General features: G+C 41.5%; 1 protein-coding gene across 1 annotated transcript in view; it reads left to right on the plus strand.

The window, feature by feature from the left end:
• sgcz (sarcoglycan zeta) overlaps window positions 1-27,572 on the plus strand; it is an 864,473-nt gene that overhangs the window by 653,900 nt on the left and 183,001 nt on the right. The window contains exon 3 of the mRNA XM_080198167.1: window positions 11,609-11,710. Within this exon, the coding sequence (XP_080054293.1) occupies window positions 11,609-11,710 (102 nt within the window). The remainder of the gene's footprint in view (window positions 1-11,608; window positions 11,711-27,572) is intronic.

Below are 27,572 nucleotides of genomic sequence, written 5' to 3' on the forward strand. Positions count from 1 at the left end.
AAGCATTCTTACAGTTTTACAGTTTGGTGCAGCTCCTGCTCTGTCCAAGACCACAAATAACTACAAAGGGTTATGAACAAAGCCCAGTCCATCATTCAAACCAGTTCAATACTTCCGGATGTAAATCGATGTTTTTCCTTCATTATTGTGGTACCTACTTTATTGCTGCAGTAAAATGTGATTTATTCTCATTTACAAAAAGGAAAAAAAATGTATACAACATCAAACACTCACACACACATATTCATTCTCTTTCAGTTGTAACTGGGCTTCTTTATGTTCTGGACTGGTCCTCCCAATTGTACTTGATTTTTGAGGAATGTGGATGATTTTTAACTGGTACAGTTGGAGGAACAAACTCCAACAGAGCGACCCAGCATTTAAAGTCTAAAACCTTTTCACAAATGTTAGTGGGTTGCGGTTGGTACAGACTTGATCTCTCTGTTCCCATTTCAGACAATTTCCCAAAGTATTTGAGAGCCAGTCGCAACCCAAGGGTTTCCTTCTGTATTGTGGAATATTTGTGATGCTTGTTGAGCTTTTTTGGGGAAATACCCAATTAGTCTCTCTATTCCGGATTTGTACTCCTGTAGAAGAACAGCCCCAACCCCAATGTAATTTATATCAAAGGCTACTTTAAATGTTTGATTAAAATCTGAGGCTGCAAGCACAGGCTTAACTGTTAAAAATGAATTTCAGCTTTTCGAAAGCTGTCTGGATTTCTCAGTCCATACCATCTTTGCTCCTTTCTGTTCTAGATCTGTCAGTGGGGTGGCTACTGTGCTAAGATTCAAGACAAACTTGCAGTAGAACCAACATATCCCCAAGAACTCCATGATATCCTGTCTGGTGGTAGGAATGGGGAACTGGGCTATGACTTGTACACTATGTGTCCTAGAAAGGTTACTTTAGCTTTAGCAAACTCGCACTTTGCAAGATTGACCATAAAGTCAGCTGCCTATACTCTCTGGAAAAGGGCTTCCAGTTGCTCTACGTGCATTTCCCACGTGCCGCTGTCTACTTGGACATCGTCCAGCTACACTACACAATTGGGCAAGCTTCATGAGGTTCATGAGCTTTTGAAAGGTAGCTGAGGCATTTTGGAGTTTAAAGGACGTAACCTAAACTGAAATAACTTGTCCAAGTTATGAAGGTGGAGATTTTATTAATGCAGGCTGTCAAGGGACTTTGCCAGCATCCCTTGAGCAAATCTATCTTTGTGATGTAGCAACATTACCTACCCTATCTATGCAGCTTTCCAGCTGAGGTATCGGTTAAGAGTCAGCTCAAGCCACTGTAATAACTTGTCAGTAATCAGTGCAGAACCTTGTGGATCCATCTGGTTTGGACACAAGGGCAACTGTGTTGCTAGGTTCAATTAGTTGGTGCTCCAGCATTTCATTAATCTCCTGTTGAACCTGAGCCAGCTTTTTGGGGTCTGGGTGATAGGGATGTTGCCTTATTGAAGAGACCTCTCCCATATCTACATTATAGGGGCTAGGATATTGCAGACTCACTTGTGTCTGCATAAGTCTTTAAATGCAGTGACTTGCCTTGTTGTGTCTGCTGGCTCTTCTGCACCATGGTAATAGAACTAGGAATCTCAGTTGGCTATGATCTCTGTATTGGTTAACCAGGTAGTAGACCACAGGGTCTCACCCAGATCTTCCTCAAATTCATTCCCAGTGATCGACCTTAAGCACAGGCAGCCTATCTAATACCTCTTCCTTTTCAATTGTAAACCTTTCTAGTGTCTGATTTCCCTCCTTTTTCACCACAAAATGAGTAGTATCCTTTTCCTTGGTAATGAGGTTTGCAATGCATTCATTTATTTCCTCAGCTGCCTGCATGTTTAAATTTTTAGTCCCTAGTCTTCCTAACTCCTCTTATCACCCTTTTACTATTTATATGCCTGCAAGCATCGGAAGCAACCAGCATTCAAGTATGACTTTGGGGATGTTGAACATGACAAACAGGAAATCGAAGCACAAATAATCGAAGGTTGTCTTTCTAATTAGCCACCGAAAAGCACTCAAGAAAGACAGAAAGCTGACAGAACTGCTGGAGTCAGCGACTGAAGGTGAGGCTGCCAACAGTAACTACCACATTCCAAATTCAACTCTTGTGAATACTGTTCATCTCATGCATGCCAGGAAACCACCTGCAAAGCAATAATAAGCAGTCTCATAGAGTGACAACTTATCCAAACAACGTTTCCATTATGATGGTGCTCAGCCACACTCTACAGAATGTTCTGCTACTGGCAAACAGTGAAACATTTGTGGGAAACTCAGGTTTGACGCACAACAGCAAACTCAATGTCTAAGCCCAATACCAACAGAAGGCTGCCATGTCTGTGTGCCAAAGAAAAAGATGAGAGCCAACGCAGAGGCACATGAATGTAAATATACTTTCCTGCTCTCTTTCAGACTCAGCAAGCAGTCACATGTGACAATGACACTGACTGCTTGGGGACAGATGCTCTTAGGGACACAGGAACTTCTGTCCATGTCCATGGGAGACACCTTTCTTCTTGATTTAGGGGGTGTGGGTGCCACTGGCTATGTTAACATTTATTGCCCGTCTCTGATTGCTCTTGAGAAGGTGGTGGTGAGCTGCCCCCTTGAAGTGCTGCAGTCATTTGGTGCAGGTGCACCCACAATGCTGTTAGGGAGGGAGTGCCAGGATTTTGACCGAGTGACGGTGAAGGAATGGTGATATATTTCCAAGTCAAGGTGGTGAACGTTTAACAGACTTCAGGATTTGCCTATTCTCTGTAAATTAGGGATCACAAACACTTTGCTTTACGAAGTAACAATAGCAGAAAGTTTTTGGGACATTAGAAATGCCATTCTCAATGAAAGACACTACAAATAATACTGTATTGTATGTCACATTTGAAGAATGTGACACACAGCAACAGATTTGCACATGATTTCAGTCACATGAACAATTCCTCTGCATACCAACAACATTCTTAAATGATATGCTTACTGCTTCAGTGGTATTGGCAAACTGAAAAGTATACACAACTGCATACAGATCCTAATGAGTCTCCAGTCACACATTCACAGCGATGAATACCTCTTCATGTCAGAAGGCAAACAGAGAAAGAATGTCAGTTCCTACTTGACCTTGATAGCTGGGGATGAGCTGCCACATAAGAACATAAGAAATAGGAGCAGGAGTAGGCTATCTAGCCCTTCGAGCCTGCCCCGCCATTCAGTAAGATCATGGCTGATCTGTCGTGGCTCAGTTCCACATTCCCGCCCTCTCCCCATAACCCTTAATCCCCTCTCTTATCAAAAACCCATCAACCCGCGTCTTAAAAATATTTAGCGAGGTAGCCTCCACCACTTCAACGGGCAGAGAATTCCAGAGATTCACCACCCTTTGAGTGAAGAAGTTCTTCCTCAACTCCGTTCTAAACCGCCCCCCCCTTTTATCTTGAGGCTGTGCCCCCTAGTCCTACTGTCCTTTCTGAGCGGGAAGAGTCTCTCCACCTCTATCCTATCCATCCCATTCATCATCTTATACGTCTCAATGAGATCTCCCCTCATTCTTCTAAACTCTAACGAGTACAAGCCTAGTTTATTCAGCCTCTCCTCATAGCTCAACCCCTTCAACTCCAGCATCAGCCTAGTAAACCTCCTCTGCACTCCCTCCAAGGCCAAAATATCCTTGTGTAAGTATGGCGCCCAAAACTGCACACAGTACTCCAGCTGCGGCCTCACCAGTGCCCTATACAGCCGCAGCAAGACCTCCCTACTTTTATATTCAATCCCCCTCGCTATGAAGGCCAGCATCCCATTCGCCTTCCTGACCACCTGCTGCACCTGCAAGCTGGGTTTTTGCGACTCATGCACAAGGACCCCGAGGTCCCTCTGCACCGTCGCCTGCTGCAGTTTTTCGCCACGTAAGTAATAATCCTTCCTACCATTATTCCTACCAAGGTGGACCATCTCGCACTTGCCAACATTAAATTCCATTTGCCAGTTCCTGGCCCATTCGCCCAGTCTATCTAAATCCTTCTGTAGACTCTCCACACCCTCCGCGCAATTTGCCGTTCCACCAATGACAAAAAAGATTACCTTGAGAATGGACTACAAACAGACTGCACACCATACCAAACAAACATTGTCAGCAAGTTGCACAAATGCCTACTTCAACCACATGAAAACCATGCAGAAATTTGCGGATGCAAACCTTAGGTGCAGTTCTTATGCAAAAAGACAAAGCTGGTTACTCATCAATCATTGTGATGACAAGTAGATTGCTAATGCCTGTAGAGCAATGTTATTTGCAAACAGAGAGACTGTTCATAGATCCTGTAAGCTTGTTCAACAATCCACAGATCAAATCACCCCACTTAAATAGAGCATTGGATACTCGCACTACGACAGGATGAGCTCCATATTGAGTATCAGCCAAGCAAGATCAACTCAGCTGATTATCAGTTGTGATACCCATTACCAACAGTCAGTCCTACCAGTTGTGAGGAATAGATTATAAAACAACTCATTAACTACATAAGCTTAAAAATGTACCAAAGTGCCTCAAAACAGTTGATATGAAACAAGCAGCAAAACAAGATGAGGTGGTGCATCTCTGTGTAACCCCTGTGGAATCAGGAAATTAGAAAGATGCGATCAAGCGAGTCAGTGAGACAAAATTGCTGCTACATGACCAGATCTTCGCAAGGTTTGAAATGAACTCACCATTACAGCCACATCTGATCTTGTGTTGAGCAACAACTGTTGGTCATTTCACACTCATTGAGGGAATGCCTTGTTGATATAGCAGGTGAAAGTCACAAAGGAATTGTCAAAACCAAATAATTCCTTCAGGAAAAGGTACGGTTCCCAGAAATTGGCTGCATGGTGGAGCACAAAACCAATCAGTGTTTGCCGTGTCAAACAGTCACAGTGTCAAATCTTTGTGATCCTCTCAAAATATCTGAGCTACATCTAGAACCATGGATTGAAGCTTGCATTAATTTCGCAGACTTGCACACTGATGAACATTACCACTGATGACTGCAGGAGATTCCCAGCAATGTTGTCATCTGCGGCAAAATAAGTCATCCCTAAATTTGACCAGATTGTTGCCTTGCTTGAAATCCCACAAATGGTAAGAAGTGACAATGGAACCCCATTCAACAGTGATGAGTATAATTGTGGGCTAAATATTTTTCATTCATTATACAATCAAATCCATTGACCAAGAACTAACGGAGAAGTTGTGAGTTTATGTGTACCTTGATAAAAGTGATGTGTATAGTTACAACTGAGAGCAAGTTATAGAAGCAAGAGATGGATTGCTTTATATTGCAATTGCAGAATAATTCTTGATGACTGGAAAACCTCCACCTACACTGAAGTTTACATATCCTCTGCATAGACATCTTCCTGAAATTTTCCTCAAAGCTAATGGTCAAAGTGAACATGTTCACAAACAGAAGGATCAAATAAAAGAAAATGCAGATGAAATTTAGAGCCAAACTGCTACAGCCAAGAGATAATGTTCTTGTGAAACATTTTGGGAAGCAAACAACGCTCAGTGATATGCAGCCACTTATTGTGACTAACGCAAAATGATCAATGGTTATTGCTAAATGTGGTTCACAAATCATTATGCAAAATGTGTCATTCTTCAAAGCCCTGAAATCACCATTGGTATGCATTGAGTCTGATTCTGACATTGACATCTCAGGTGAGGAACATGAGTTAAATGGCAGAACCCTGAAGAGTATTGATAGGCAGAGGGATCTGGGTGTACAGGTCACAGAAAGTGGCAATGCAGGTGGAGAAGGTAGTTAAGAGAGCATACAGCATCAGCTGGGGCATTGAGTTTAAAAATTGGCAAGTCATGGTGCAGCTTTATAGAACTTTAGTTAGGCCGCACTTGGAATATAGTGTTCAATTCTGGTCGCCACACTACCAGAAGGATGTGGAGACTTTGGAGAGGGTACAGAAAAGATTTTCCAGGATGTTGCCTGGTATGGAGGGCATTAGCAATGAGGAGATCAGAGAAACTTGGTTTGTTCTCACTGGAATGACAGAGCTTGAGGGATGACCTGATAGAAGTCTACAAGATCATGAGGGGCATGGACAGAGTGGAGAGTCAGAAGCTTTTTCCCAGGATGGAAGTCAGTTAGCATAGGTTTAAGGTGTGAGGGGCAAGGTTTAAAGTAAATGTATGAGGCAAGTTTTTTACACAGAGGTGAGTGCCTAGAACTCGCTGCCAGGGGAGGTAGTGGAAGCAGATATGATAAGGGGCGCTTTGTCAAATACATGAATAGGATGGGAATAGAGGGATATGGTCCCCAGAAGAGTACAATTTTAGTTCAGTTTTAGTTAAGTCAGGCAGCATGGTCGGTGTAAGCTTGGAAGGCCGAAGGGCCTGTTCCTGTGATGTAATTTTATTTGTTCTTTGTAAAGAGACTATACCTGATGTCATACAATACCTTATTCATGAGTGAAAACATTCACCATACTTAAATGAATACTTATGTTATGAAATGAATTGTTTTCAGTTGGTGACCAAATCTTTCATCTCATTGTACTTGACTGAGTTTATTGTTAAATTAACAGAAAAAATAAAACATGTAATAAGTTGAATGATCAAGTTATGCTTAAGTTTATTATTTACACTTTTGGAAACAATCCATTGAAACAATGGTGTACTTTTCATTGACTAAGAAGGGAAGAACAGAAGAGATAGAATACTGTTTCCAAATTTACTGATGATACAAAGGAAATGTAAGCTATGAGGATGTAGGGACTGCAAAGAGGCAGGCAGCTAATGTATAACAAAGATATGACAGATGAAGTGCAAGTGTGAAATTATTCACTTTGGTAGTAATAGTATTAAAAGCAGAATATTTTTTGAAAGGTGCGAAATTTGTAAAAGTTGATGTTTAGAGAGAGATGGATATACTTGTAGAAAGAACAGACAAGGGACAAGTTAACCTGCAGAAAGCTATTACACAGAAACAGAAAATAGGAGCAGGAGGAAGCCATTTGGCCCTTCGAACCTGCCCCGCCATTCATTATGATCATGGCTGATCATCCAACCCAACAGCCTGATCCCGCTTTCCCCCATATCCCTGATCCCTTTCACTTCAAGTGCTTTCCTAACTGCTTGTTGAAAACATACAATCTTTTGGCCTGAATTTTCAGTGGTAGCAAATTCCACAGGTGACCACTCTTTGGGTGAATAAATTTTTCATCGTCTCTGTCCTAAATGGTATCCTGTATTCTCAGGCTGTGACCCCTGGTTCTGGACACCCACATCATTGAGAACATACATCTTGCATCTAACCTGGCTATTCCTGTGAGAATTTTATAGCTTTCTTTGCGATCCCCCTTCACACTCTGAATTCCAGAAAATACAATCCTAACCAACACAATCTCTCCTCAAATGGCACTCCTGCCATCCCAGGAATCAGACTGGTAAATGTTCTCTGCGCTCCCTGTAGGGCACACAACATTCCAGGTGTGACCTCACCAAAGCAAGGCAAATTGGCCTTTATTATAGGGGATTTGGGTTCAAGGTCAAAGAAGTCTTGCTACAGCTATACAGGATTTTAGTGAGACCACTCCTGTACTATTGAGCACAGTTTTGATCTCAATATCTAAGGAAGGAGATACTTGCATTGCTGATGGCAAAGCAAATATTTACTCTTGGTTCCTGGGATAAGAGAGTTGTTTCATGGGGAGACGCTGAGTAGATTAGGCCTTTGCTCCCTGGGGTTTTGAAGAATAAGAGGTGGACTCATTGAAGCTTGCAAGATTCTGAAGTGATTTAACAGGGTTTATTTCCCGAGCTGGGAAATCTAGAACACACTATCATATCTCAGGATAAAGGGTCAATAATTTGGGACTGAGGTGAGGAGAATTTGTTTCATTCAAAGCATTGTAAATATTTTGAATTCTGTGTCCCCGAGAGTAGTGGATCTGCCCATTATCGAAAGGCTGAGATAAACAGTCTTGTCTAGTCAAAGAATCAAGGGATAGGGGGTGCAGACGAGAACACAAAGCTGAGGCAAAAGATCAACCATGATTATGCTGAATGGTAGAACAGGTTTGAGGGTCTGGCCATTCTATTATTGTCCTATTTCTTATGCTGTTATGCTATGGGGGTGGCACGGTAGCACAGTGGTTAGCACTGCTGCTTCACAGCGCCAAGGACCTGGGTTCAATTCCCAGCTTGGTCACTCTGTATGGAGTTTGCACATTTTCCCAGTGTCTGCTTGGGTTTCCTCTGGGTGATCAGGTTTGCTCCTGCAACCTGAAAGACATGTTGGTTAGGTGCGCTGAGTCAAACAGGCGCCAGATTGTGGTGACTAGGGGAATTTCACAGTAATTTCATTGCAGTGTTAATGTAAATCTTACTTGTGCTTAATAAATAAACCTTACAGTCATGCTAGAGAGAATTTGGACAGACTTTGAATTGGGAACCCAATGATTTGTAGAACAGGTTTTGACATAGTTTTTTTTATCTCAGTCATGTCATTAACATCCACTTCTGGGTTTCCTGTCTAGTCAGAAAGTGAGGGTATGATGATGTCCTCCACCTGTCAATTGATGGATCTCTGCAGGGACACTGGAAAGGATCAGAATGGCTTCACTGTAGATCTATCACTAAGGATAGAGCAAGCATAATGGTGCATGTATAGGCCAGAATTCTCCAATCTTACGCACAGCAGGGATTATCCAGTCACAAGGGGACATAGGTTCAAGGTGAGGGGCAGGAGATTTAAGGGGATGTGAGGAAAAACATTTTTACCCAAAGAGTGGTGACAGTCTGGATTGTGCTGCCTGGGAAGGGTGGTAGAGGCAGGTTGCCTCACATCCTTTAAAAAGTATCTGGATGAGTACTTGGCACATTATAACATTTAGGGCTGTGGCAGATGGGATTAGGTGAGAGTTCAGGTGTTTCTAATGTGTCGGTGCAGACTTGATGGGTTGAAGGTCCTCTTCTGTGCTGCGTGTTCTGTGATTCTATGATTCTATATCCTCATCTGAATAAATACCACTGACACTCACCTGTATTTTATTGCCATATCCCTCACCGTTACCTCCACAAATATTGTCATTCCTTATTCTGCACAATTCATTTCTGAAACTCATAAGTCTCTGCTTCCTTTTCTTGCAGAAGAAATCATTGAATGCCAGAGGCAGAGAAACAAAGTGGCTCTCCAATAATAGCCACCCTAAGTGCCTGGCCATTAGCAATGCAGGGATAGGATTATCCTAGACACCTAGTGACAGGATTACATATTTCACTGTCACGTTGCACATAAACACTCATGAATTTTCTATCACCACTAACCGATACATGGGCATTTGTACAATTATTAGTTTGAACCTATTTCCCATGTCAGTCCTAATTCATATTTTTCAACCCCAAAAGGTCTATCAACTATGACACAGAAGCGAATAAAAAAGGAGGAAGATTCCTCAGAAAAGTTTGCTCTCTCTGAGCTGCACTTCAGCGTGACTCATGTGCACCCCACAACACCAGAAGGACACACACAGATGTTGGTGGGGCCTTAAAGGGATATGGCTAGGCTGTAACGTTATAAGCCAAACAATATAAGGGAAAGGCATTAGATGCTGGAGACAGGGATAGCAGTGCCTATCAAAGGGTGCACGACAACCCAAGCTCAGTACAGCTGGACGCAGAAGGCGAGTCTTGAAGGTTATCTATGAAGAGGATAATTCTGGAGAGAGTGGCCACCTGCATAAAGTATCAGACACTGCAGGTAACATTATGCAGACTGTCTTTAATAAATGGCCTGCTTGTTCAGACTGCAGCTTTCAGCAGGATACAGGAAAGTCTCACCTTGGTGTTTTGGTGCCTCACCAAAGTACAGCTAAGAGCACTCCAGCTCTTGAAAGCAGCAAAGTGTGTATGCTCCATGAGAGGGAAGAGAGAAGTTGGATTGCTTTTCAGGGCACCACTGCTTATAATCCTTCTGTGCTGCCGACTCCCAAGATATAGCCCAGACCGTGTCCTTTGCATGATGACTGAATTTGCCTGTGTGTAGGTGGGCTGGAGCTGTCATTGGCAGGACTATGTCACACTATCTGTAACCCCCGTGACTTGCCTGGGTTTTCAAAACCTCACTCACTGTGCTGCCTGGAGACAATACACATCTCTTTAACCTGTGATCAGTGCTCCTTCCACTCACATTGTCAGCCACTTTAGGACTTGAACAGCAGGTTAGGTGTAAAGATTCGCATTCTAATCAGTAATCTCTAACCTGTCTGTGCTTTATATGCTCTGTCCGAGGCCAGAACTCTCCATTCACCTGACGAAGAGGGAGTCCCCTCGAAAGCTTGTGAGTTTACTATCAAACAAATCGGTTGGACTAAAACCTGGTGTTGTCAGACTTTTTACTGTATTGGCAGGACCCACAAGGTTCCAACTGAGTATCCGTCTTTACTGAGGAAGAAGATGCTGCTGAATTCCTCCAAGATATCCCTCCATTTCTAGCTTCTTGCGCATCTCGATTGTATTTGATCCACCATTGGCAGATAGGACAAACCCAGAGAACATTGACTATAGGCATCAGAGCAGTCCAAGCAGGAGAATGATCAGCCTCACTTCTGCTCTGCTGTAGCACCACATAGAATTAACAGGAATTGCAAGAGGAAGGCACTTTAGTCCCATAGCGAGTCACTTGGGTGTTTACAACGATGTCACTGAGCAACTGGTTTTGAAAATGTTAATGAATGATGAACTTTTTTCCAAGTTTTCATTATGCGGTCCTCTCCATTGCTGCCGGTCATCTGTCAAATGGCTTGCGGCTTGAAAAAAATAGCATGCCCTGAGCAGAAAGGTGAGAAAGGTGTGAATGATATGAAAGAACTTTGAGAATGATTTGCATCACGGAATTGCAAGGAAACAGTGATTTCAGCCTTAATGTGCAATATAGCTGCACAAAATCAGGTTATTTAAACTGTACCTGAGTCCATCACAGGCTTCTCTGGCAGCTAGGTGAGCAGCTACAGGTACCCTAGACAGATCAGGCTCCTCTTCAGCTTGCCTTTCCTACTGTTCTCCTCCATTTTAAAAGTGCAGTCATCACCTCTCCTGCAACTCAACTCCTCTCTGTAGCCCAGTGAGTAAACTAACTAGTAGAATAGCTGGCTATCATTGTTGTCACAATAAAACTATAGACAAGTGACACAGGTACGTTTTCCTTTCACAATATCATAAAAAAGTTGTTACATTTTTAAATTTCTTCAAAAGTTTTGTTATTGCAAAGAAAGCAGTGATTGTGTCCCAATCTTTTGTACTCTAAATTGCGTGTTCATTTTATAAGCAGGATCTCATCTCTGGCAACACAATGGCTTACAGGTACTGCCCTTGTGCAATAGACAGAAAATGGTTTACAACCACGCAATGTAGTTATGTCCGTAATGATCACAAGCCATAATGTTACTTAGCCATTGAATAGCAGCACATTGTAACTTTACATCAAGGGCCACCCTAAGAAAAATTCTCATGATAATGTTGTCAACCTGTTTTTAATCAAAAGAACAAATCTATTTTATCCTTTAAATGTTGAATACATGTTTTCTTTTCCTGACTGCAGGATGGAATGGGAAACCTGAAAATCACAAACGAAGGAGTACGCCTGGAAGGCAAATCCGAGTTCCTTCTCCCATTATATGTCAAAGAAGTTCACTCACGAAAGGTAAGTAGGAACAGTCCTGGCAGTAGCAAATCAAAAAATCATCTTCTTTGTTAAGAATAGCTGAGACAAATAGAGACAAAATTAAATGTAAAATGTGATTCTAATGTTAAGAGAGTTTTCTTTCTCAGAGTTTACTTTCTAAGTAAAGCTGCAGACAGTCGACTTAATATGGACGCATTCCTTGTAAGGCGATGAAAAATGTTGCAAGGATGTAATATATTAAATTGTAGAAATGAGTTTTGTAACTCAGTTGAAAACAACTTAATATCCTCTTTCACTTTTCTAAACCTTCAGGTTTACATTTGTGAAATGTCGGGCAGGATTTTCCAACCCTGCTCGCCTTAAACCGGAAAATCCTGACCGAGGTCAATGGATCTTTGCACAGTCCGCCCCTGCCTGCTACCATTCCTGTGGTGGGTGGGGTGGAAAGGTTCCCTGTATGTTTCTCGCTTCCTTTATTTTTTGCATGTTTCCCTTACCTATCTTACACATGCATTCTGAATCAGACTAGCAGGTGCCAACATTGTCCTGAACCCAGCAGCTGCACGAGAATAGTCTGGATATATGGATCTTTCTTTAGAGTATCTGCTCCCTGTGGCTAACAGCATGGCTTCTGCTCAGATTAAGCGCTTACCATGTGGGAAATTGTCAACACAAAACCCATTTCTTACCTATCAGTCCCTGTGCAATTACACCCCTCTGCTTTTCAGGTATTTTTAGTGATGTAAGTAAAATAATGGCCAGAGGGAAAGTGTCTGCAATGTTTGTTGCACAGCTTATCAAAACTTCTAATAATTGTTGAGAGATAAAATAGAGGAGGTGATTTTGAGCCCGCACACTCTGTCTGTAAGAATGGTTGGTGCATGCTCAAACCCTGGACAGCGTGATTCATACCGGCAAGTCTCCTCCTGGAATATAGAACATTGCTAAGCTCTCTGCCAACTAGTTTGTTCAGAGTGAAGTTAAATTGATTTTGTTGCTCTTTATAATTTTCCCGGAGGAATTATTTTTGTCCTGAAGGATTCCTGTAGTGTGCGAAGAAGGTCTTTGAACAGGTTTTCCTTTTCTTTGTGAAGCTCACTTGCTTCACCTTGAGGTTTCCTGTAAATCAGTAGCATCTCCTTGAGTTTCTTCTGTTGTGTTTCCATTCTGCTGTTTAAGGTAATTTTCAGTGGGGCATGATCTTGAGCCCATGCTTGCTGTCCACAGGAATGGTGATGGGACCTCAAAATTCGTCAAAACCCTGGAAGTCATGGATCTCAATTCTGATTTTCGCCGCCTCTCCCCAGTGACATTATCATTTACATTAATTTTAATACACTTAAACATAATTCAAAACCCCTCCAGATATTGATCCTCCTGCATATATTCAAAATGGTAGTGCTAACCAATGCCAGAGGCAGTGTCGAGTCAGACCCCAGACGTCATGAGAGAGGGGCATTTATTTGTGGTGGTGGGTGGAGCAGATATGGGAATTAGAGCTGCCAGTGATGGCCCTTTGGGGAGGGGTGGGACAAGAGGCTGTTGGTATTCATTGCGTGAGTAGGGATTTGGGGTTGGACAGAGAGAGGATATGACCCCTTTTCTTCTTGCTGTGCCACTTTTTGTTGGCTCACATCCAACCTTGTTGTCCCCTTGTGATTCCTTGCCCTTGTATTGTGACTTGTTGTCTTCTTATCACTTGGAGTTTTTCTGTGTTTATTCATGTTAGTCTTTTCTTGTGCAGAATTGTGGACAGGACAATACTTGTGTTGTGGGGGAAAAGAGGAAAATGGGGGGTCCTTTTGTTCCTGGGGTATGTGGCAGGAATAAGGGGAAACTTGAGGAAGTGAGGAAGGGGCCTGAGGGAGGGGGGCTTTTGTACTGCATTGGGTAGAATCCCAAAATTTTCTGAAAATGCTTAGCATGGTAGTGGTTAGCAAGTGAGGTGTTCAGGCTCTCTGGGGAACAAGGAGGTTATCCGTGTGTGAGAGAGCGCTGAGTATGGTGAAGGTGATGAGTGAGTAGTTCTCTTTTGGGTTTCCCTCAGGGATATGATTGAGGTGTATAAGACTGTGGGTGGCCCGGATAGGGCAAGTAGAGAGCAGTTGTTTGCTTTGGCTGGGGGCTCTGTCCCGGAGGGCATTCCCCAGAATGTATATTCAAAATGGTAGTACCAACCTGGCAGTGCCAACCTTTGCCAGGGGCATTGCTGGGTCAGATCCCAGCGGGAGCCTCATGAGAGGGGGGCATTTATCTGTGGTGATGGGCAGGACATGGGAACTGGAGATGCCTGTGTTGGCCCTTTGGAGAGGGGTGAGGGTGGGGGCTGCTGGTATTGACTGTGTGGGTGGGCGGTTGGGGTGAATGATCTGATGTTTGGGGTGGGGGTGGGTTCCAGCATTGACTGTTTGGGTGGTGGCTTGGAGGGAAAGGAACTGATGCTGAGGGGAAGGGGGTGTGCCAGTCCCAATCAGCAGGAGGGTGCAATGCCTGCTCTGATTGACATTTGGGGGGGGGGGGGGGGGGGGGGGAGCGGGGTTGGGGGGAGCGGAGCTGGTTCCAATTAGGTGTAGAACATAGAACATTACAGCGCAGAACAGGCCCTTCGGCCCATGATGTTGCGCTGACCAGTTAAAAAACAATGACCACTAATCTAAACCAATCCCTTTTCGTCCATAAACCTATCCACGGATCTCTTAAACGCCCCCAAACTAGGCGCATTTACAACTGCAGCAGGCAGGGCATTCCAATCCCTCACCACCCTCTGGGTAAAGAACCTACCCCTGACATCTGTCCTATAACTACCCCCCCCTTAATTTAAAGCCATGCCCCCTCGTGCTAGCTTTCTCCATCCTTTCTCCCCCCATGTGGGGAGGTTGCTGTCTACAATCGTGGAGGATGCTGGCTCTGATCGGAGTGGGTTAAGGGGATGGTTTGGAATGGTGCTGGCTCTGATCAGCTGGGCGGAGAGATGGTTTGGGGAGGAGTTTAGTTCCAATCAAGGGTGATGGCGAGAGGAGAGTTTCTGAGACCTTCAGGTTGGGCTGAGAGAGGAGGTCATTGTTTGCTCAAATCGGGGTGCCCTTTAAACATGGCACCCCAATCTTAATGCAGCTGGGCTTTGTTAAAGTGTTGAAGCCCCATGTCCTGTTTTGACGGTGTGAAACTCGACAATCAGTTTTTTTGTGGTAGCGTGTGGTAAGACCTAGATAAAAAATGATGTGATTCATTACAGAGTAACACAACATTTTTCATGCTGGACCCAACACTGCCAATTTTTGGGTAAGATTTCACCCATTGTTTCATGTTGCTTGATGAATTACACATTCCTTTTCTGTTGGACTTTGAACGACAATCAACAGCTTTTTCAATTATTTATTTTCCTGTTCACCTCTTGCCAATTCTCTCTGGCTTTCGGTGCATCATTTTATTGGTACTGATAGTTCCAGTGCATCTTTTCCTGAAGTAATATATTACATCCTTTTTAACTCCTTGTGTTTTTCCATGGCTACATATTGATTCTTCAAGAAGTCTTTCAGGGTCATAACTCCTTTGTGCCTGGTTGAATTCGTCCAATTCCTACTTTGAGTTGCCAGCTGTGGAACTGAAGGTCATTATTTTCTCCTGGTACCTTTGTGTTGTCTCTGAAATTTGTTTGTTCAGATCTGGAACAACTGATTCATTAAAGACTTCACTTTATCATGCATTTTTAAGGGTATATACTCAGCTTGCATTTTGCACTTCAAGTCTTCCTGTTCAGCTCTGATGCAATTATTTTCCTCTAGAGAAGTTTCATTTCTTTTTTGCATGCTTTGCTTCTTTTGTAGTCAGAGTAGAAACAGCAGGATATATCGGCTGAAAATGAGGCAGAAAAGATGGTGTGAGGGGGAGGGTTTCAGATTCGTGAGGCATTAGGACTGGTTTTAGGGGAGGTGGGACCTGTACAAACTGGATGGGTTACACCTGGGCAAAATCGGGACTGATGTCACTGGGGGAGAGTTGTATTTGCTAGTCATTGTGGAAGGTTTAAATTAATAAGGCAAGGGGATAGGAACCTATGTAAGGATTCAGACCAGGGAAAATCAAAAGCAAGAGTAAGAGACAGCAAGGAGAATAAGATAGGCAGAGAAATCCAGGGCCAGGATTAGATAATCACACAGTAAAAAATAGTAGGAAAGGGAAAGAAACCTTGTTGCAATGTTGCAATTATACAGGACCTTGGTGAGGCCATACCTCGAGTGTAGTGTGCAGTTTTGGTCTCCTTTTCCGAGGAAGGATGTTCTTGCTGTTGTGGGAGTGCAGTGAAGGTTTACCAGGCTGATTCTGGGGATGGTGGGGTTGATTTATGAGGACAGATTGACTAGGTTAGGATTGTTTTCACTGGAATTCAAATGAATGAGAGGGAAATCACATAGCGATGTATAAAATTCTAACAGACTAGACACGGTAGAAGCAAGGAGAATATTCTTGATGGTGGGGGAGTCCACAATCAGGGGTCACAGTCTGAGAATTGAGGGTAGACCATTTAGCCTGGAGGTGAGGAGACATTTCTTCACCCAAAGAGTGGTGAGCCTGTGGAATTCATTACCATAGGAAGTAGTTGATTCCAGAACATCAAGTGTATTCAAGAGTCAGATGGACATAGTACTTGGGGCGAATGGGGTCAAAGGTTATGGGGGAAAAGCAGGATTATGCTATTGAGTTGGATGATCAGCTATGATTGTTATGAATGGTGGAGCAGGCTTGAAGGGCCAAATGGCCTCCTCCTGCTCCTATCTTCTATGTTTCTATGTTAAAAAGTTTTGTACCTGAACATTTGAAGCATTCAAAACATAATGGATGAATTAGTTGCGCTGATAAATGTATATGTATTATTGATTTGGATGAGGGAACTAAAAATATTATCTGCAAATTTGGGTGGGAGGGTGAGCTGTGAGGAGGATGCAGAGATGCTTCACGTGCTTTGGACAAGCTGAGTGGGCATATGCATGGCAGATGTGAATGAATGTGAGGTATCTGCTTTGGTAGCAAAAATAGGAAGGTAGATTATTATTTGGGTGTAAATTGAGGTAGATACTGAGCAAGACCTTGGTGCCCTTGTGCATCAGTCACCGAAAGTAAGCAAGCAGGTACAACAAGTAGTCAAGAAAGCAAGTGTTATATTCATAGAGAAAGGATTTGCCCACCTTGAGTATTGTGTACAGTTTTGGAGTCCTTATCTGAGGAAGGTTGTTGTTGCTATCAAGGCCGTGCAGCAAAAGTTTGCGGGCTAGTTCCTGGGGCGGCAGGACTGTCACGTGAGGAAACATTTTGTTGATTAGGATAATTGGGGTTCAGAGAATGAGAGGAGATCTCAGAGAAACCCATAAAATTCTAACAGGGTTAGACAGGGTGAATTCAGAAAGAATGTTCCCGATGTTGGAGGAGTCAAGAACTAGGGGTCATAGTTTGAGGATAAGGGGTAAACATTTTAGAACTGAGGTGAGGAGAAATTTCTTCACTCAGAATTTGTGGAATTCACTTCCACAGAAAGTAATTGAGGTCAAAACATTGTGCGATTTCAAGAAGGAATTAGATATAGCTCTCGGGACTAAAGGGATCCAAGATTATGGAGGGAAGGTGGGATCAGGATATTGAATCTGATGATCAGTTATGATCATAATTAATTGCAGAGAAAGCTTAAAGGGCCGAATGGCCTACTCCTGCTTCTATTTTCACAGTATGCCTATGTATGTTTTGAATTACCTCAGATAGCCTTTCATCATTCATTAGCTTCTGCTCACTCTGCCCTGCAATGTCCTGTTGCATTTTGGATATCGTCTTAGCATTTTCAAAAAAAACCCCTATTATTAACCCTTTCAGCCACTCCTCTGCCATTTATTTCTTTAGCCCTTTAGCTTGGGCATTGCGTTGCATGTACGTAGTTGGCAACCATCTTGTAGCTTGTTTAAATTTGTCTCACTCATTCTAGGATCTTCTGTTTCCCTAATTCAGGGGTCTCTTGTAGCTTTCCCTCTGGGGTCTCTTGATGCCCTTGGCACTTCATTGGGCATTGCCCTTTCTCTGGGTCTGTTCCAATCTTCTGTCCTATTTTCTATCCATAGCTGTTTTTTCTTGCGGTTACGGATTTAAATGTTGTTTCCCCTTTAAGGGTATCAGCGTAGTAACCATTTTTTCACACATGCTGACTGCATCCCTCCAGGTGATCAAGTGATTTTCTGGACCGGTGTGTGTTCCCGCTGGCATCATGGAGAGACTGGCATGGGAGGGAAGATGGAAAATTCTGTCCCTTCTCCCCATTGGATTAAAGTGCCTCCTTGTTTAGTTTTAACATTTCAGCATTGAGATTTGTATATATTCGGAATCCTGAATTTGGAATCTGAATTTATATACATTTATCTCTAATGATTTATATTGTGCTCCATCTCATAAAAGAAGCTTGAAATATAATAATATTCCATTACGTGTTAGTATCAGGCACCATTGTGCAGCAAGTATCTGTACCAAAAGTAGCTAAGGACTTGCTAAATACCGTGACAGCTATGTGATTTCTTGTGTTCACGGCTACTGGATTGATTTGCACCTCCTCTGCTTACTGTTGTGCTTGTAGTTTAGTCACATTGAGTTAATATTGATTTGATATTGACAGCAAAAATGGGGGAAACTTTCAATGTGAAAGTCAGTGTATATTTTTACATATTTTATAATGCTACATTATCCTGTCAGCAACAATCTATCTTACAGCATTAGCTGTGGTTCAGCAAGTAGCACTCTTGCCTCGGAGTCAGAAGATTATAGGTTTACTCCAGTTGAACTCCAGAACTCAAGGCTGACACTCATGGGGTACCAAGTGGGCACTGCACTGTTAAATGTGTTATATTTCAGATTAGAGGTTAAACTAAGGTCCATCTGCCCTTTCGGGTGGATATAAAAGATCCCTTGGCGCTGTTTCAAATATGATCGGGCGAAATTATGCCTGGCCAATGTATATCCCTCAATCAACATCACAAAAATAAGATTATCTGGTCATTACCAGATTTTTGTTTGCAGGAGCTTGCTGTGTGTAGATGGGCTGCTATGCTTCCTTCGTTACACCAGTAGCTCCACATCAAAGTATGCCATTGGTTGCTAAGTACCTTGGGATACCTTTTGGCCATGAAAGGAGCTAAATAAATGTAAGTATTTCTTTCTTAGATGACACAAGGTTTCGTATTAGGCATAAAATTATCAGCTCTCTGTGATTGATAACTCTCATTCACAGGAAGAGCTATGATAGTTCAATACATCAAGAAGCAATTGACCGAGCATGATTAAATCATTTATTAGATTGGTGTAGTTAAGTACCATTATGGTTTTGCATGCTGCTAGCATATATGAAAGTAATTCTATCCTTGAATTGCTGTGATTCCAGTTTCTAAACAATTTCCATTAACTTTACACGGCTAGCACTGACAGCAACAGAAAATAATTGTTGAAAAATGGAAATAATGGGATTGAATTTATTTTCTTCTCATAACCACTTTGGCATCCCATATCCAATCTAATGCAGTAAGTGGTAATCGGCGATTGTATTTAGTTTTGGTTTTACACTAATGTACAGAAGTCAATAAGGTTTTTAAATGCATTTGGAACACATGCATTAGGACTCTGTTAAATAGTTTAATTTCCAAAAAACCATTTATATTCACTCAATATACTTGTTCTCTGTTCAGAATGCTGCTCAATGTCAACCAACATTTTAATGGTTTAGCTGTGCAACTGAGTGACTGTCAAATAGTCTGCTCATCAACATGATCAGAAGGTGGGAAACAACATCAGAAGGTGACAATGGATTCAAAATACTGTGCATTAAGTACAAAATTAATCAGCATAACTCATGAATTGGAGAGTTTTTTTAACTTCCTCTGCCTGGCTCAAAGGGGCAGTGTCAGAGTTTAAATTGCAGTGGTTGACCACTTCCTATTACAGATGCTTAACTTGGACTTTGTGCTGGTAGCCCACAGAATTATGCAGGAACCTTATTTGTACATACCATCATCCTATGATAGATATATAGGAGCCAGATATAATTTAGAAGGTCAAGGGACATAGTGTGCAGCAAGGATATTGGGCTTAGTAAAATCTAATGGTCAAGAGGAAAAAGCATCCAAAATGTAAGGTTATATTTGTGGGGTGGGGACAAATACTCTGAGGTCTTGTGGCACAGTGGATAGCATCCTTCTTCTAAGCCAAAAGCTCTGAGTTCGAGTTCCACCCAAGACTCGAAGGCCAAGGAAGGTACATTCATTATGCAGCCAAACGGGTTGAGTGTCAATCTGCAAATCCTTCCAAACACACTAATAGCATGACAAAAGTGGTGATAAAAGTGTAAGCATCTCAGTCAGCCACACTTGACGTGGAGTGGGGCCTCTCAAGCTACAAGCCCCTCGCAACAGACTAGTGACCCATTCCAGAAATAACTAGCTATGGAAACAGATGAAAGCCTGCCTTCGTACGTCACTATATGTGGGACGAGAATTGGAATTGGAGGCGTACGCTTCCCAATTCCACAAAAGTAATGGGTGGTGCTGCCTCCCAGGCCTCATTCCATTCTCAAACTTATCATTTTGCCAGTTGACATGATGCCTGAGCTACCTGATAAAGTGTCAGCTCACAGTGATGAGCTGTGATGAAATGCATGTTAAGGGATTTCATTTCATTGTAGAATATCAATAAGTTCTAAACTAAAACCTCTCTACTGACTGAACATAAATATATTGTGTAAATAATATTTGGAGCATGATCACTTTGAATAGATTCCATTGTATTTAGGACCAGTGTGCAGAAATCTCATCACATTGCTATTATAGAAAATGGTGTATTACGTTCCGTAACCTAAGCACGATTCTTATTCTCACTGCTTCACAGAGAATCGGCACAAAGAAGTCAGGCAGAAATTTGGTCATTTAGTTTGCGTAAATACAGGTTTGTTTAGGGAAATAATTGAAAAAAACCTTCTTTATTTCTTTATAGTCTTTGGGAACCTTTCAATGGCTGATACTAATCAGGATCATAACAGTTTCAAAAATAATCACATTTTAATTATTTCAAGACAATGAGTGTGAAATAATTATTCCCTGTAATACATGTGATCTGGTGGAATATTTTCAAACAAGATGACCCAACAAAGATCACTTTGTTTACTATGCCAGCATAGTAAAGAAAGCTTACTGATGCATTTAGAGTTTTGTGCTTTAGAAAAAGAACAAAAATACCAACAGATGTGCAAAAGGAGCTGCTGCATCATTTTACTCAAACACATTTATACATCATGAAGCAGCAGCCACTGGCTTAACTGAAAAGAGAAAAAGGCATTATGCATTCATCATAGATTTGAATCATTTAATTGGAAATGGATAAAGGTGATAGACTTGACATTATGATAATGTGATAATTTACTCACCTTCAATTTGTAGTTTGATTAAAGAAGACATTCTGAAAGGTGACCATATTAAGCAGGACATATGAATGAGGTGGCAACGTTTTTGTTCAAGTCAACTGACAACTTCTCTTGAGGAGAGTAATGATTATTATTAGCCATAATGATATTAATTCACCAGCACTGCATCAAATTTAACACCATGAACTGTTTCTCCTCCATCAGTTATTTACTTTGAGTTAACATCAGTGCAATAGGCAATTACATTAACCTAACAGTTTCATGTTTTGAATTACTGTTGGCTGGTCTTTCATAAACCTAAAAGGAGAAATATGGTAGCTTCATGCTGAAGAACAAGGAATAATCCTGAAATGCAGGAACATGAATAAGGTTTTGTTGGAAAGTGGGTATTAATACGAACATATGAATTAGGAGCAGGAGTAGGCCACTTGGCCCCTCAAGCCTGCTCTGCCATTCAATATGATTATGGCTGAAATGACTGTAAACTGAACTCTACATACCTTGATAACACTTCACTCCCTGGCTTAGCAACATCTAACTACACCTGCCTTAAAAATATTTAAAGACTGTGTTTCTACTGCCATTTGAGAAAGGAGTTTCCAAAGATTCAGCAAAATGCTCACCCCTGTCTTAAATGGACAACCATTTTTTTTTAAACAGTGGCCCCTAGTTTTAGATTTTCCCACACGAGGACATATCCTCTCCATACCCACCCTCGCAAGACCCCTCAGAATCTTATATGTTTCAATCAAGTCAGCCCTTACTCTCCTCAACTCCACTTGATATAAGTGTAGCCTATCCAACCTTTCCTCATAAAACAACTTGTCCTTTCCATATATTAGTCTAGTAAACATTCTCTGAACTGCTCCCAACACTTTTATATCCTCCCTTAATAACAACATTTAAACCACCGCTATCCTGTTTAGAATCCTCACTGCACCCATTTCATTAATTTAAAGGGCCATCAGACTCTAATTAGGATCTTATCTTCCTACAGTTAGACCATTGCTAGATAATAGCCATTGGGATTTCTGATTGCTTGATGAGATCCTTACTTTTCTTCTCACTTATATAGTCGTCTTGATGTGCATAACATGGCATGCATGTGTGTCATAATTCTTAAAAATGTTGCAAAGCAGCACACAACAAAGCTTTCGTTTTATATAACCACAATTAGGAACTGGCTTACCAAGAAATTCAGCTGAAAAAGCTGCAAGGGAAATATAACGACAATAGGCTGCATTTTCCCAGCCAATGACAACAGTCGGAGGCATAAGTGATGATAATGTAGAGTGAAGTCCGGCATATTATCAGCAGCAGGAAGCTCTGTGGTGCAGCCACTCTCTGGGCAGCCAAGTGAGAATTAATGGTCCAATTAAGGGCTACTTCCTGCCTGCACTGGCAATTTTCCCATTTCCGGTGGACCAGAGACTGCTTGATAAAACACTGTAAAAAGTCTGACAACACCAGGTTTTAGTCCAACCTATTTATTTGATAATATACTCACAAGCTTTCGGGGTTAGCCCCTTCGTCAGGTGAATGACCCCGAAAGCTTGTGAGTATATTATCAAATAAATAGGTTGGACTAAAACCTGGTGTTGTCAGACTTTTTACTGTGTTTACGCCAGTCCAACGCCGGCATACCCACATCATGATAAAACACTGGCAGCCTCTCAACAGGTCCCCAAATTGAGACTCTTCTTACAGCTATGATGGCACAAGGGAGGTTTCCCTCAGCAGCAGTGGTCGCTCCCATAGCAATGACATTTACAATATGACCTCTGTTCCAACCAATTGCCCGAGCCTATTTGGCCCTGAATGTTTAAAATTAGCTTTGGCACCTTGCCATGAGCAGTTACTTTGTAGCCTCAGCTGTGGCCACTGCTAGCGATGGTGCTGCCAAGCTTGCTGAGCTGCCAACCCTCTGACTGGATGTTGGGGGTATCTGCCATTCTCAATAGAGCAGCAGTGACCCAAGGTGTCTCAGCCTGTCACCGACTGGCACAGGGTCAGTTCCCACTTTCAATCCCAGCAGTCAGACTTGTTCAGTGCCAACCAAATTCAACCCAACGGGACATCAGTACAGTGGACATTGTCAAACCTCTTGCTTTGGGGGGATTTTACTGGAATGACAGTTGATCTCTGAGCCCTGTCACTGATGACTTTGAAGAAATAGTCCCTGTAGAACTGGTTTGATTGCAGCAAAAGTGCATCATCTGAAGTCATTATTTGGAAAAGAAAAGCAAAATACTGAGGATGCTGGAATCTGAAAGAAAAGCAGAAAATGCTGGAAAATCTTAGCAGGTCTGACAGCATCTGTGGAGCAAAAATAGAGTCAACGTTTCCAGGCTTGAAACATTGGCTCTGTTTTCTCTCCACAGATGCTGTCAGACCTGCTGAGATTTTCCAGAATTTTCTGTTTTTGTGTCGGAAACTAGGGCTGCAAACTTCGGTTCCACGGTACTGCTGATGCTGATACTACGGGAGCCTGACACTTCGTAAATATTGGGCAGACTGCAAGGGAACTACTGCAAGCATGCCATGTGTGCAGCAGAAGGATGCAGAATTATGGCATCAAATATAGTGTTTAACACTGATTATGCGCAGAATTTGCCATTTTTTACCTCACAGATCTTGTAAGCGCACCTTCTTAATCATTTCCAGCTGAACATGCATTTCGCTGCATTATCTTCTCAAGTGCTAATTAAAAAATCAACTTCTTTTGATTTGATTTATTATTGTCCCATGTATTGGGATATAGTGAAAAGTATTGTTTCTTGTACTCTATACAGAAAAAGCACTGTACATAGAGTACGCAGGGGAGAAGGAAAGAAGAAGGTACAGAATATAGTGTTACAGTCATAATTAGGGTGTGGAGAAAGATCAACTTAATATAAGGTAGGTCTGATGATAGCAGGGAAAAAGCTGTTCCTGAGTCAGTAGGTTTCTGATCTCAGACTTTTATTTCTTGAAAGAAGATGGTAGAGAGTATAGTATATCTGGGGTGTGTGAGTCCTTGATTATGCTGGCTGCTTTTCTGAGGCAGCAGGAAGTGTAGATGGAGTCAATGGATGGGGAGCTGGTTTGCGTGATGGACTGGGCTACATTCACAATCCTTTGTAGTTTCTGTAGTCTTGGTCAGTGCAGGAGTCATACCAAGCTGTGATACAACCAGAAAGAATGCTTTCTATAGTGCATCTGTAAAAATTGGTGAGAGTCTTTAATAGAACTTTTTAGGATTTCTAATATTGCAATTGTTCCTTTTCCCATTCACAAGGAGTTCTCATCTTTCCTGACTCAGATCCTATTAAGAAGTAAACTTCTTTAAATTTACAATTTAAATTGAAAAATAGTGTAACAAGAATTACATTCATACCATTTCAGAATAGTGGGCTGTTCAGGAATGGAATATTCATGACACATAAGTAAATTATATTGCACCAAAATGACATTTTATATCAAGCTAGTTTTGTAGTCAAAAGATGTATGCTTCATGCAATACAAAGTTATAAAAGATATCTAACTTTATAGTTAGTGCACCCCATACATGAATCAGACAACTTTCATAAAGCTTTTTAATTGTGTATTGATTTTTAAAGAAATGTTGATTTTTTAAAAAATCCTGAAGGAGTGATGTATATATTATTCCCTAATGATGTGATAATATTTTGAAACTGATACATGAAAAATAACCCAAGGTTCATTTGGTTCACCTTTTATCAATCTGGTAGATGTATGATGCAATACTAATGGAGTTGACTAATCATGGCAATTAGTCCCTAACAATTAATCTACATTGCAGGAGACACCAACATGAGAAAGAATAACTTTTATTGTCATTGAATATAATGAAGAAAATAGCCTGAAGTGAAAAGCATGGAGATTCAAATCTCCAAAGTCAACTGTTCTTTCCATGCGCAGTATAATCATCGTAAACTGTATCCAAAAATATTATTTTCTGAAAACAATCTCTCATTTATATGTAAATGCACTAGCACATTTTTTCTCTGTCTTCCATCCATTTATGTTCCATCCATTTATCATTCATTTACTGAAATATTGGCCCAGATTTTGCTGCTAATATATCATCAAGGCTAATGGCATTGGCCTTTACTAGCATAAAAGACAAGGAACAAATCCATGATTAACCTCAAAAATATCAAAGTTCCTGCTCCAATTATGCTATTGCAGTGTTAGCTTCATTGAACTGGCATCTCACTATTTGCTTCACCAGTGAAATGCATTAAATGACACTAATGTATTTGCAGGAGGGTATGAACTAAATTCATTATGGAAAATTAAGTCTTGCCCATTCTAGTCTAATTACCCTTTTAATAAATAACTGTGAACTGAGCAGGGATTTTGGAAGACTGCACTGAAACATTGTGTGCTGTTTTGGCCTCCATATTTAAGAAAGCTTATCCATGCATGGTGGAGGTAGTACATTGGAGGTAGTATAGTCCCTGGGATGAGGAGGTTGACCTGAGATGAGAGGCTGAATATATTTCCAAAAGTTTAGAAGAATGTGAGGTGATCTCATTCAAACATACAAGAAGATTAGGGCATGTAGGTTTAAAGTGCGAGGGGCGAGGTTTAAAGGCAAGGTATGAGGCAAGGTTTAAAGATGTATGAGGGTGGTGGGTGCCTGGAACTTGCTGCCAGAGTAGGTATTGGAAGCAAATACGAGAGTGACTTTTAAGGGGCGTCTGGACAAATACGTGAATAGGATGAGAATAGAGGGATATGTTTCCCGGAAGGATAAGGGGTTTTAGTTCAAACGGGCAGCGTAGCCAGTGCAGGCTTGGAGGGCCGAAAGGCCTATTCCTGTGCTGTAATTTCCTTTGTTTTTTGCAGGATAAGGGAGTAGTCATCTAGGGTTGAGACGAGAAGAAATTTCTTCACTCAAAGGGTTGCAAATCTTTGGAATTCTCCAGCTAGTTTACAAAGGAAATTGGATGGGCATTTGGGGATGGGGGAGGGGTTCAAACAGAAATGCTGACTAAACATCTCTGGCCTTCCTAACACTCTGTCATTCTCTGTGTTGTGGATACACATCATAGACTAGTTTTAAAGCTGAGATAGATAGATTTTTGGTCTTTTGGGGAATTAAGGGATGTTGGCTGGATTTCTCCACCCCACCAGCGAGCTAGTGAGAATGGAGAATTTGGCGCTTAGTCAAATCATGGAGAGTGAGCAGGACAGTAAAGTTGAAGCCGAAGATTAGTCTTGATCATATTGCATAGTGGAGCAGACTCGGTGGGTCACATCATTCACTCCTACTCCTATTACGTTCTTACTAGTAACTACCAAGCTCTGAAAATTAACGATTAATAATGCTATTACTTCAGGCTTTAATGGTTGCAGAATTTAAAAAAAAATCCTTTCTGTCTCTCAAACCAACTTCCTTTTCCCTCTCTTTATTTCTCTTACTGTCTTGATTTGACATTGAATTTCCCCGCACTAATTTATGCTTCATTCTCAGTCATTTTGCCGTTAATTTAACAATCCTTCAAACTAAGTGGCTATGGAGACACACAGCTGGTGTCACAGTACAATTGTATTCACTCAGCTCCCTGATGGGCAGTTTTCCCTTGCTTTTCTGTTATTACCTCACACTGTCAGCAAGTTAGGATGCAAAAAATTAAAAAACCTAAAAGTGCATGGGCCGAGCTAATGACAGATTTCATTAAATGCGCTGCTACAGCATTTGGCCCACTCTTTCTGCAGATTAATTTTAAATTTATATCTCTTCAAGTGTAGGCTATGTCCTCTGGTTCTACCTCTCTGGTCAAGGTGAAGCAGCTTATCATTTTCTATCGTTGATTTATACTCCATTTTTTGTTGTCACCTCAGTAGGGTCAAACTGTAAACAATGAATAACGGCATGTAAGACATCTGTGCAAGCACAGTTACTCCATAATTGAAAATAAAATGCTAATTTATGAAGTTGTTCCGCTAGTGTCCTTAACACAGGTAGCCAATTAAATAGACACTAATTTAATTAATATGATTCATGTTAAGACTTGAGATCAGAAGAAACATTTTCACACAGTGTAGTGGATATATGGAACAGAATTGCAACAAAACTGACTGAGGGATGAGGCAATTCATTGTCATTAACAGGAACTGGATAAACATTTGTTGGGAACAGAACTGCTGATTATGGGGATATGTAAAGTTGGTGGTGGTGGGGCATTGCTGCTGTGTTATGGATAATGAAAAGAGATTGAAAAAAAGCAGGTGTCAGGGTGGATGAATCTTCAGGCTTACTTGATTTTGTTGAAGATTGGGATTTATTCAAATAGAACTTTCCCTCAGGAGTTTAAGAAAGAATGAAAGACTTGAATGAAATAATGCTTTATGTAACATTACGGTGTCCCAAAATAGCCAGTTAAGTATTTTTCAATTGCAGGGCTGGATTTGCCCGTAGGTGGTGGGAAT

The sequence above is a fragment of the Carcharhinus amblyrhynchos genome, chromosome 1 (assembly GCF_965287045.1).
Source record: "Carcharhinus amblyrhynchos chromosome 1, sCarAmb.v2.hapA, whole genome shotgun sequence".
NCBI lineage: Eukaryota > Metazoa > Chordata > Chondrichthyes > Carcharhiniformes > Carcharhinidae > Carcharhinus > Carcharhinus amblyrhynchos.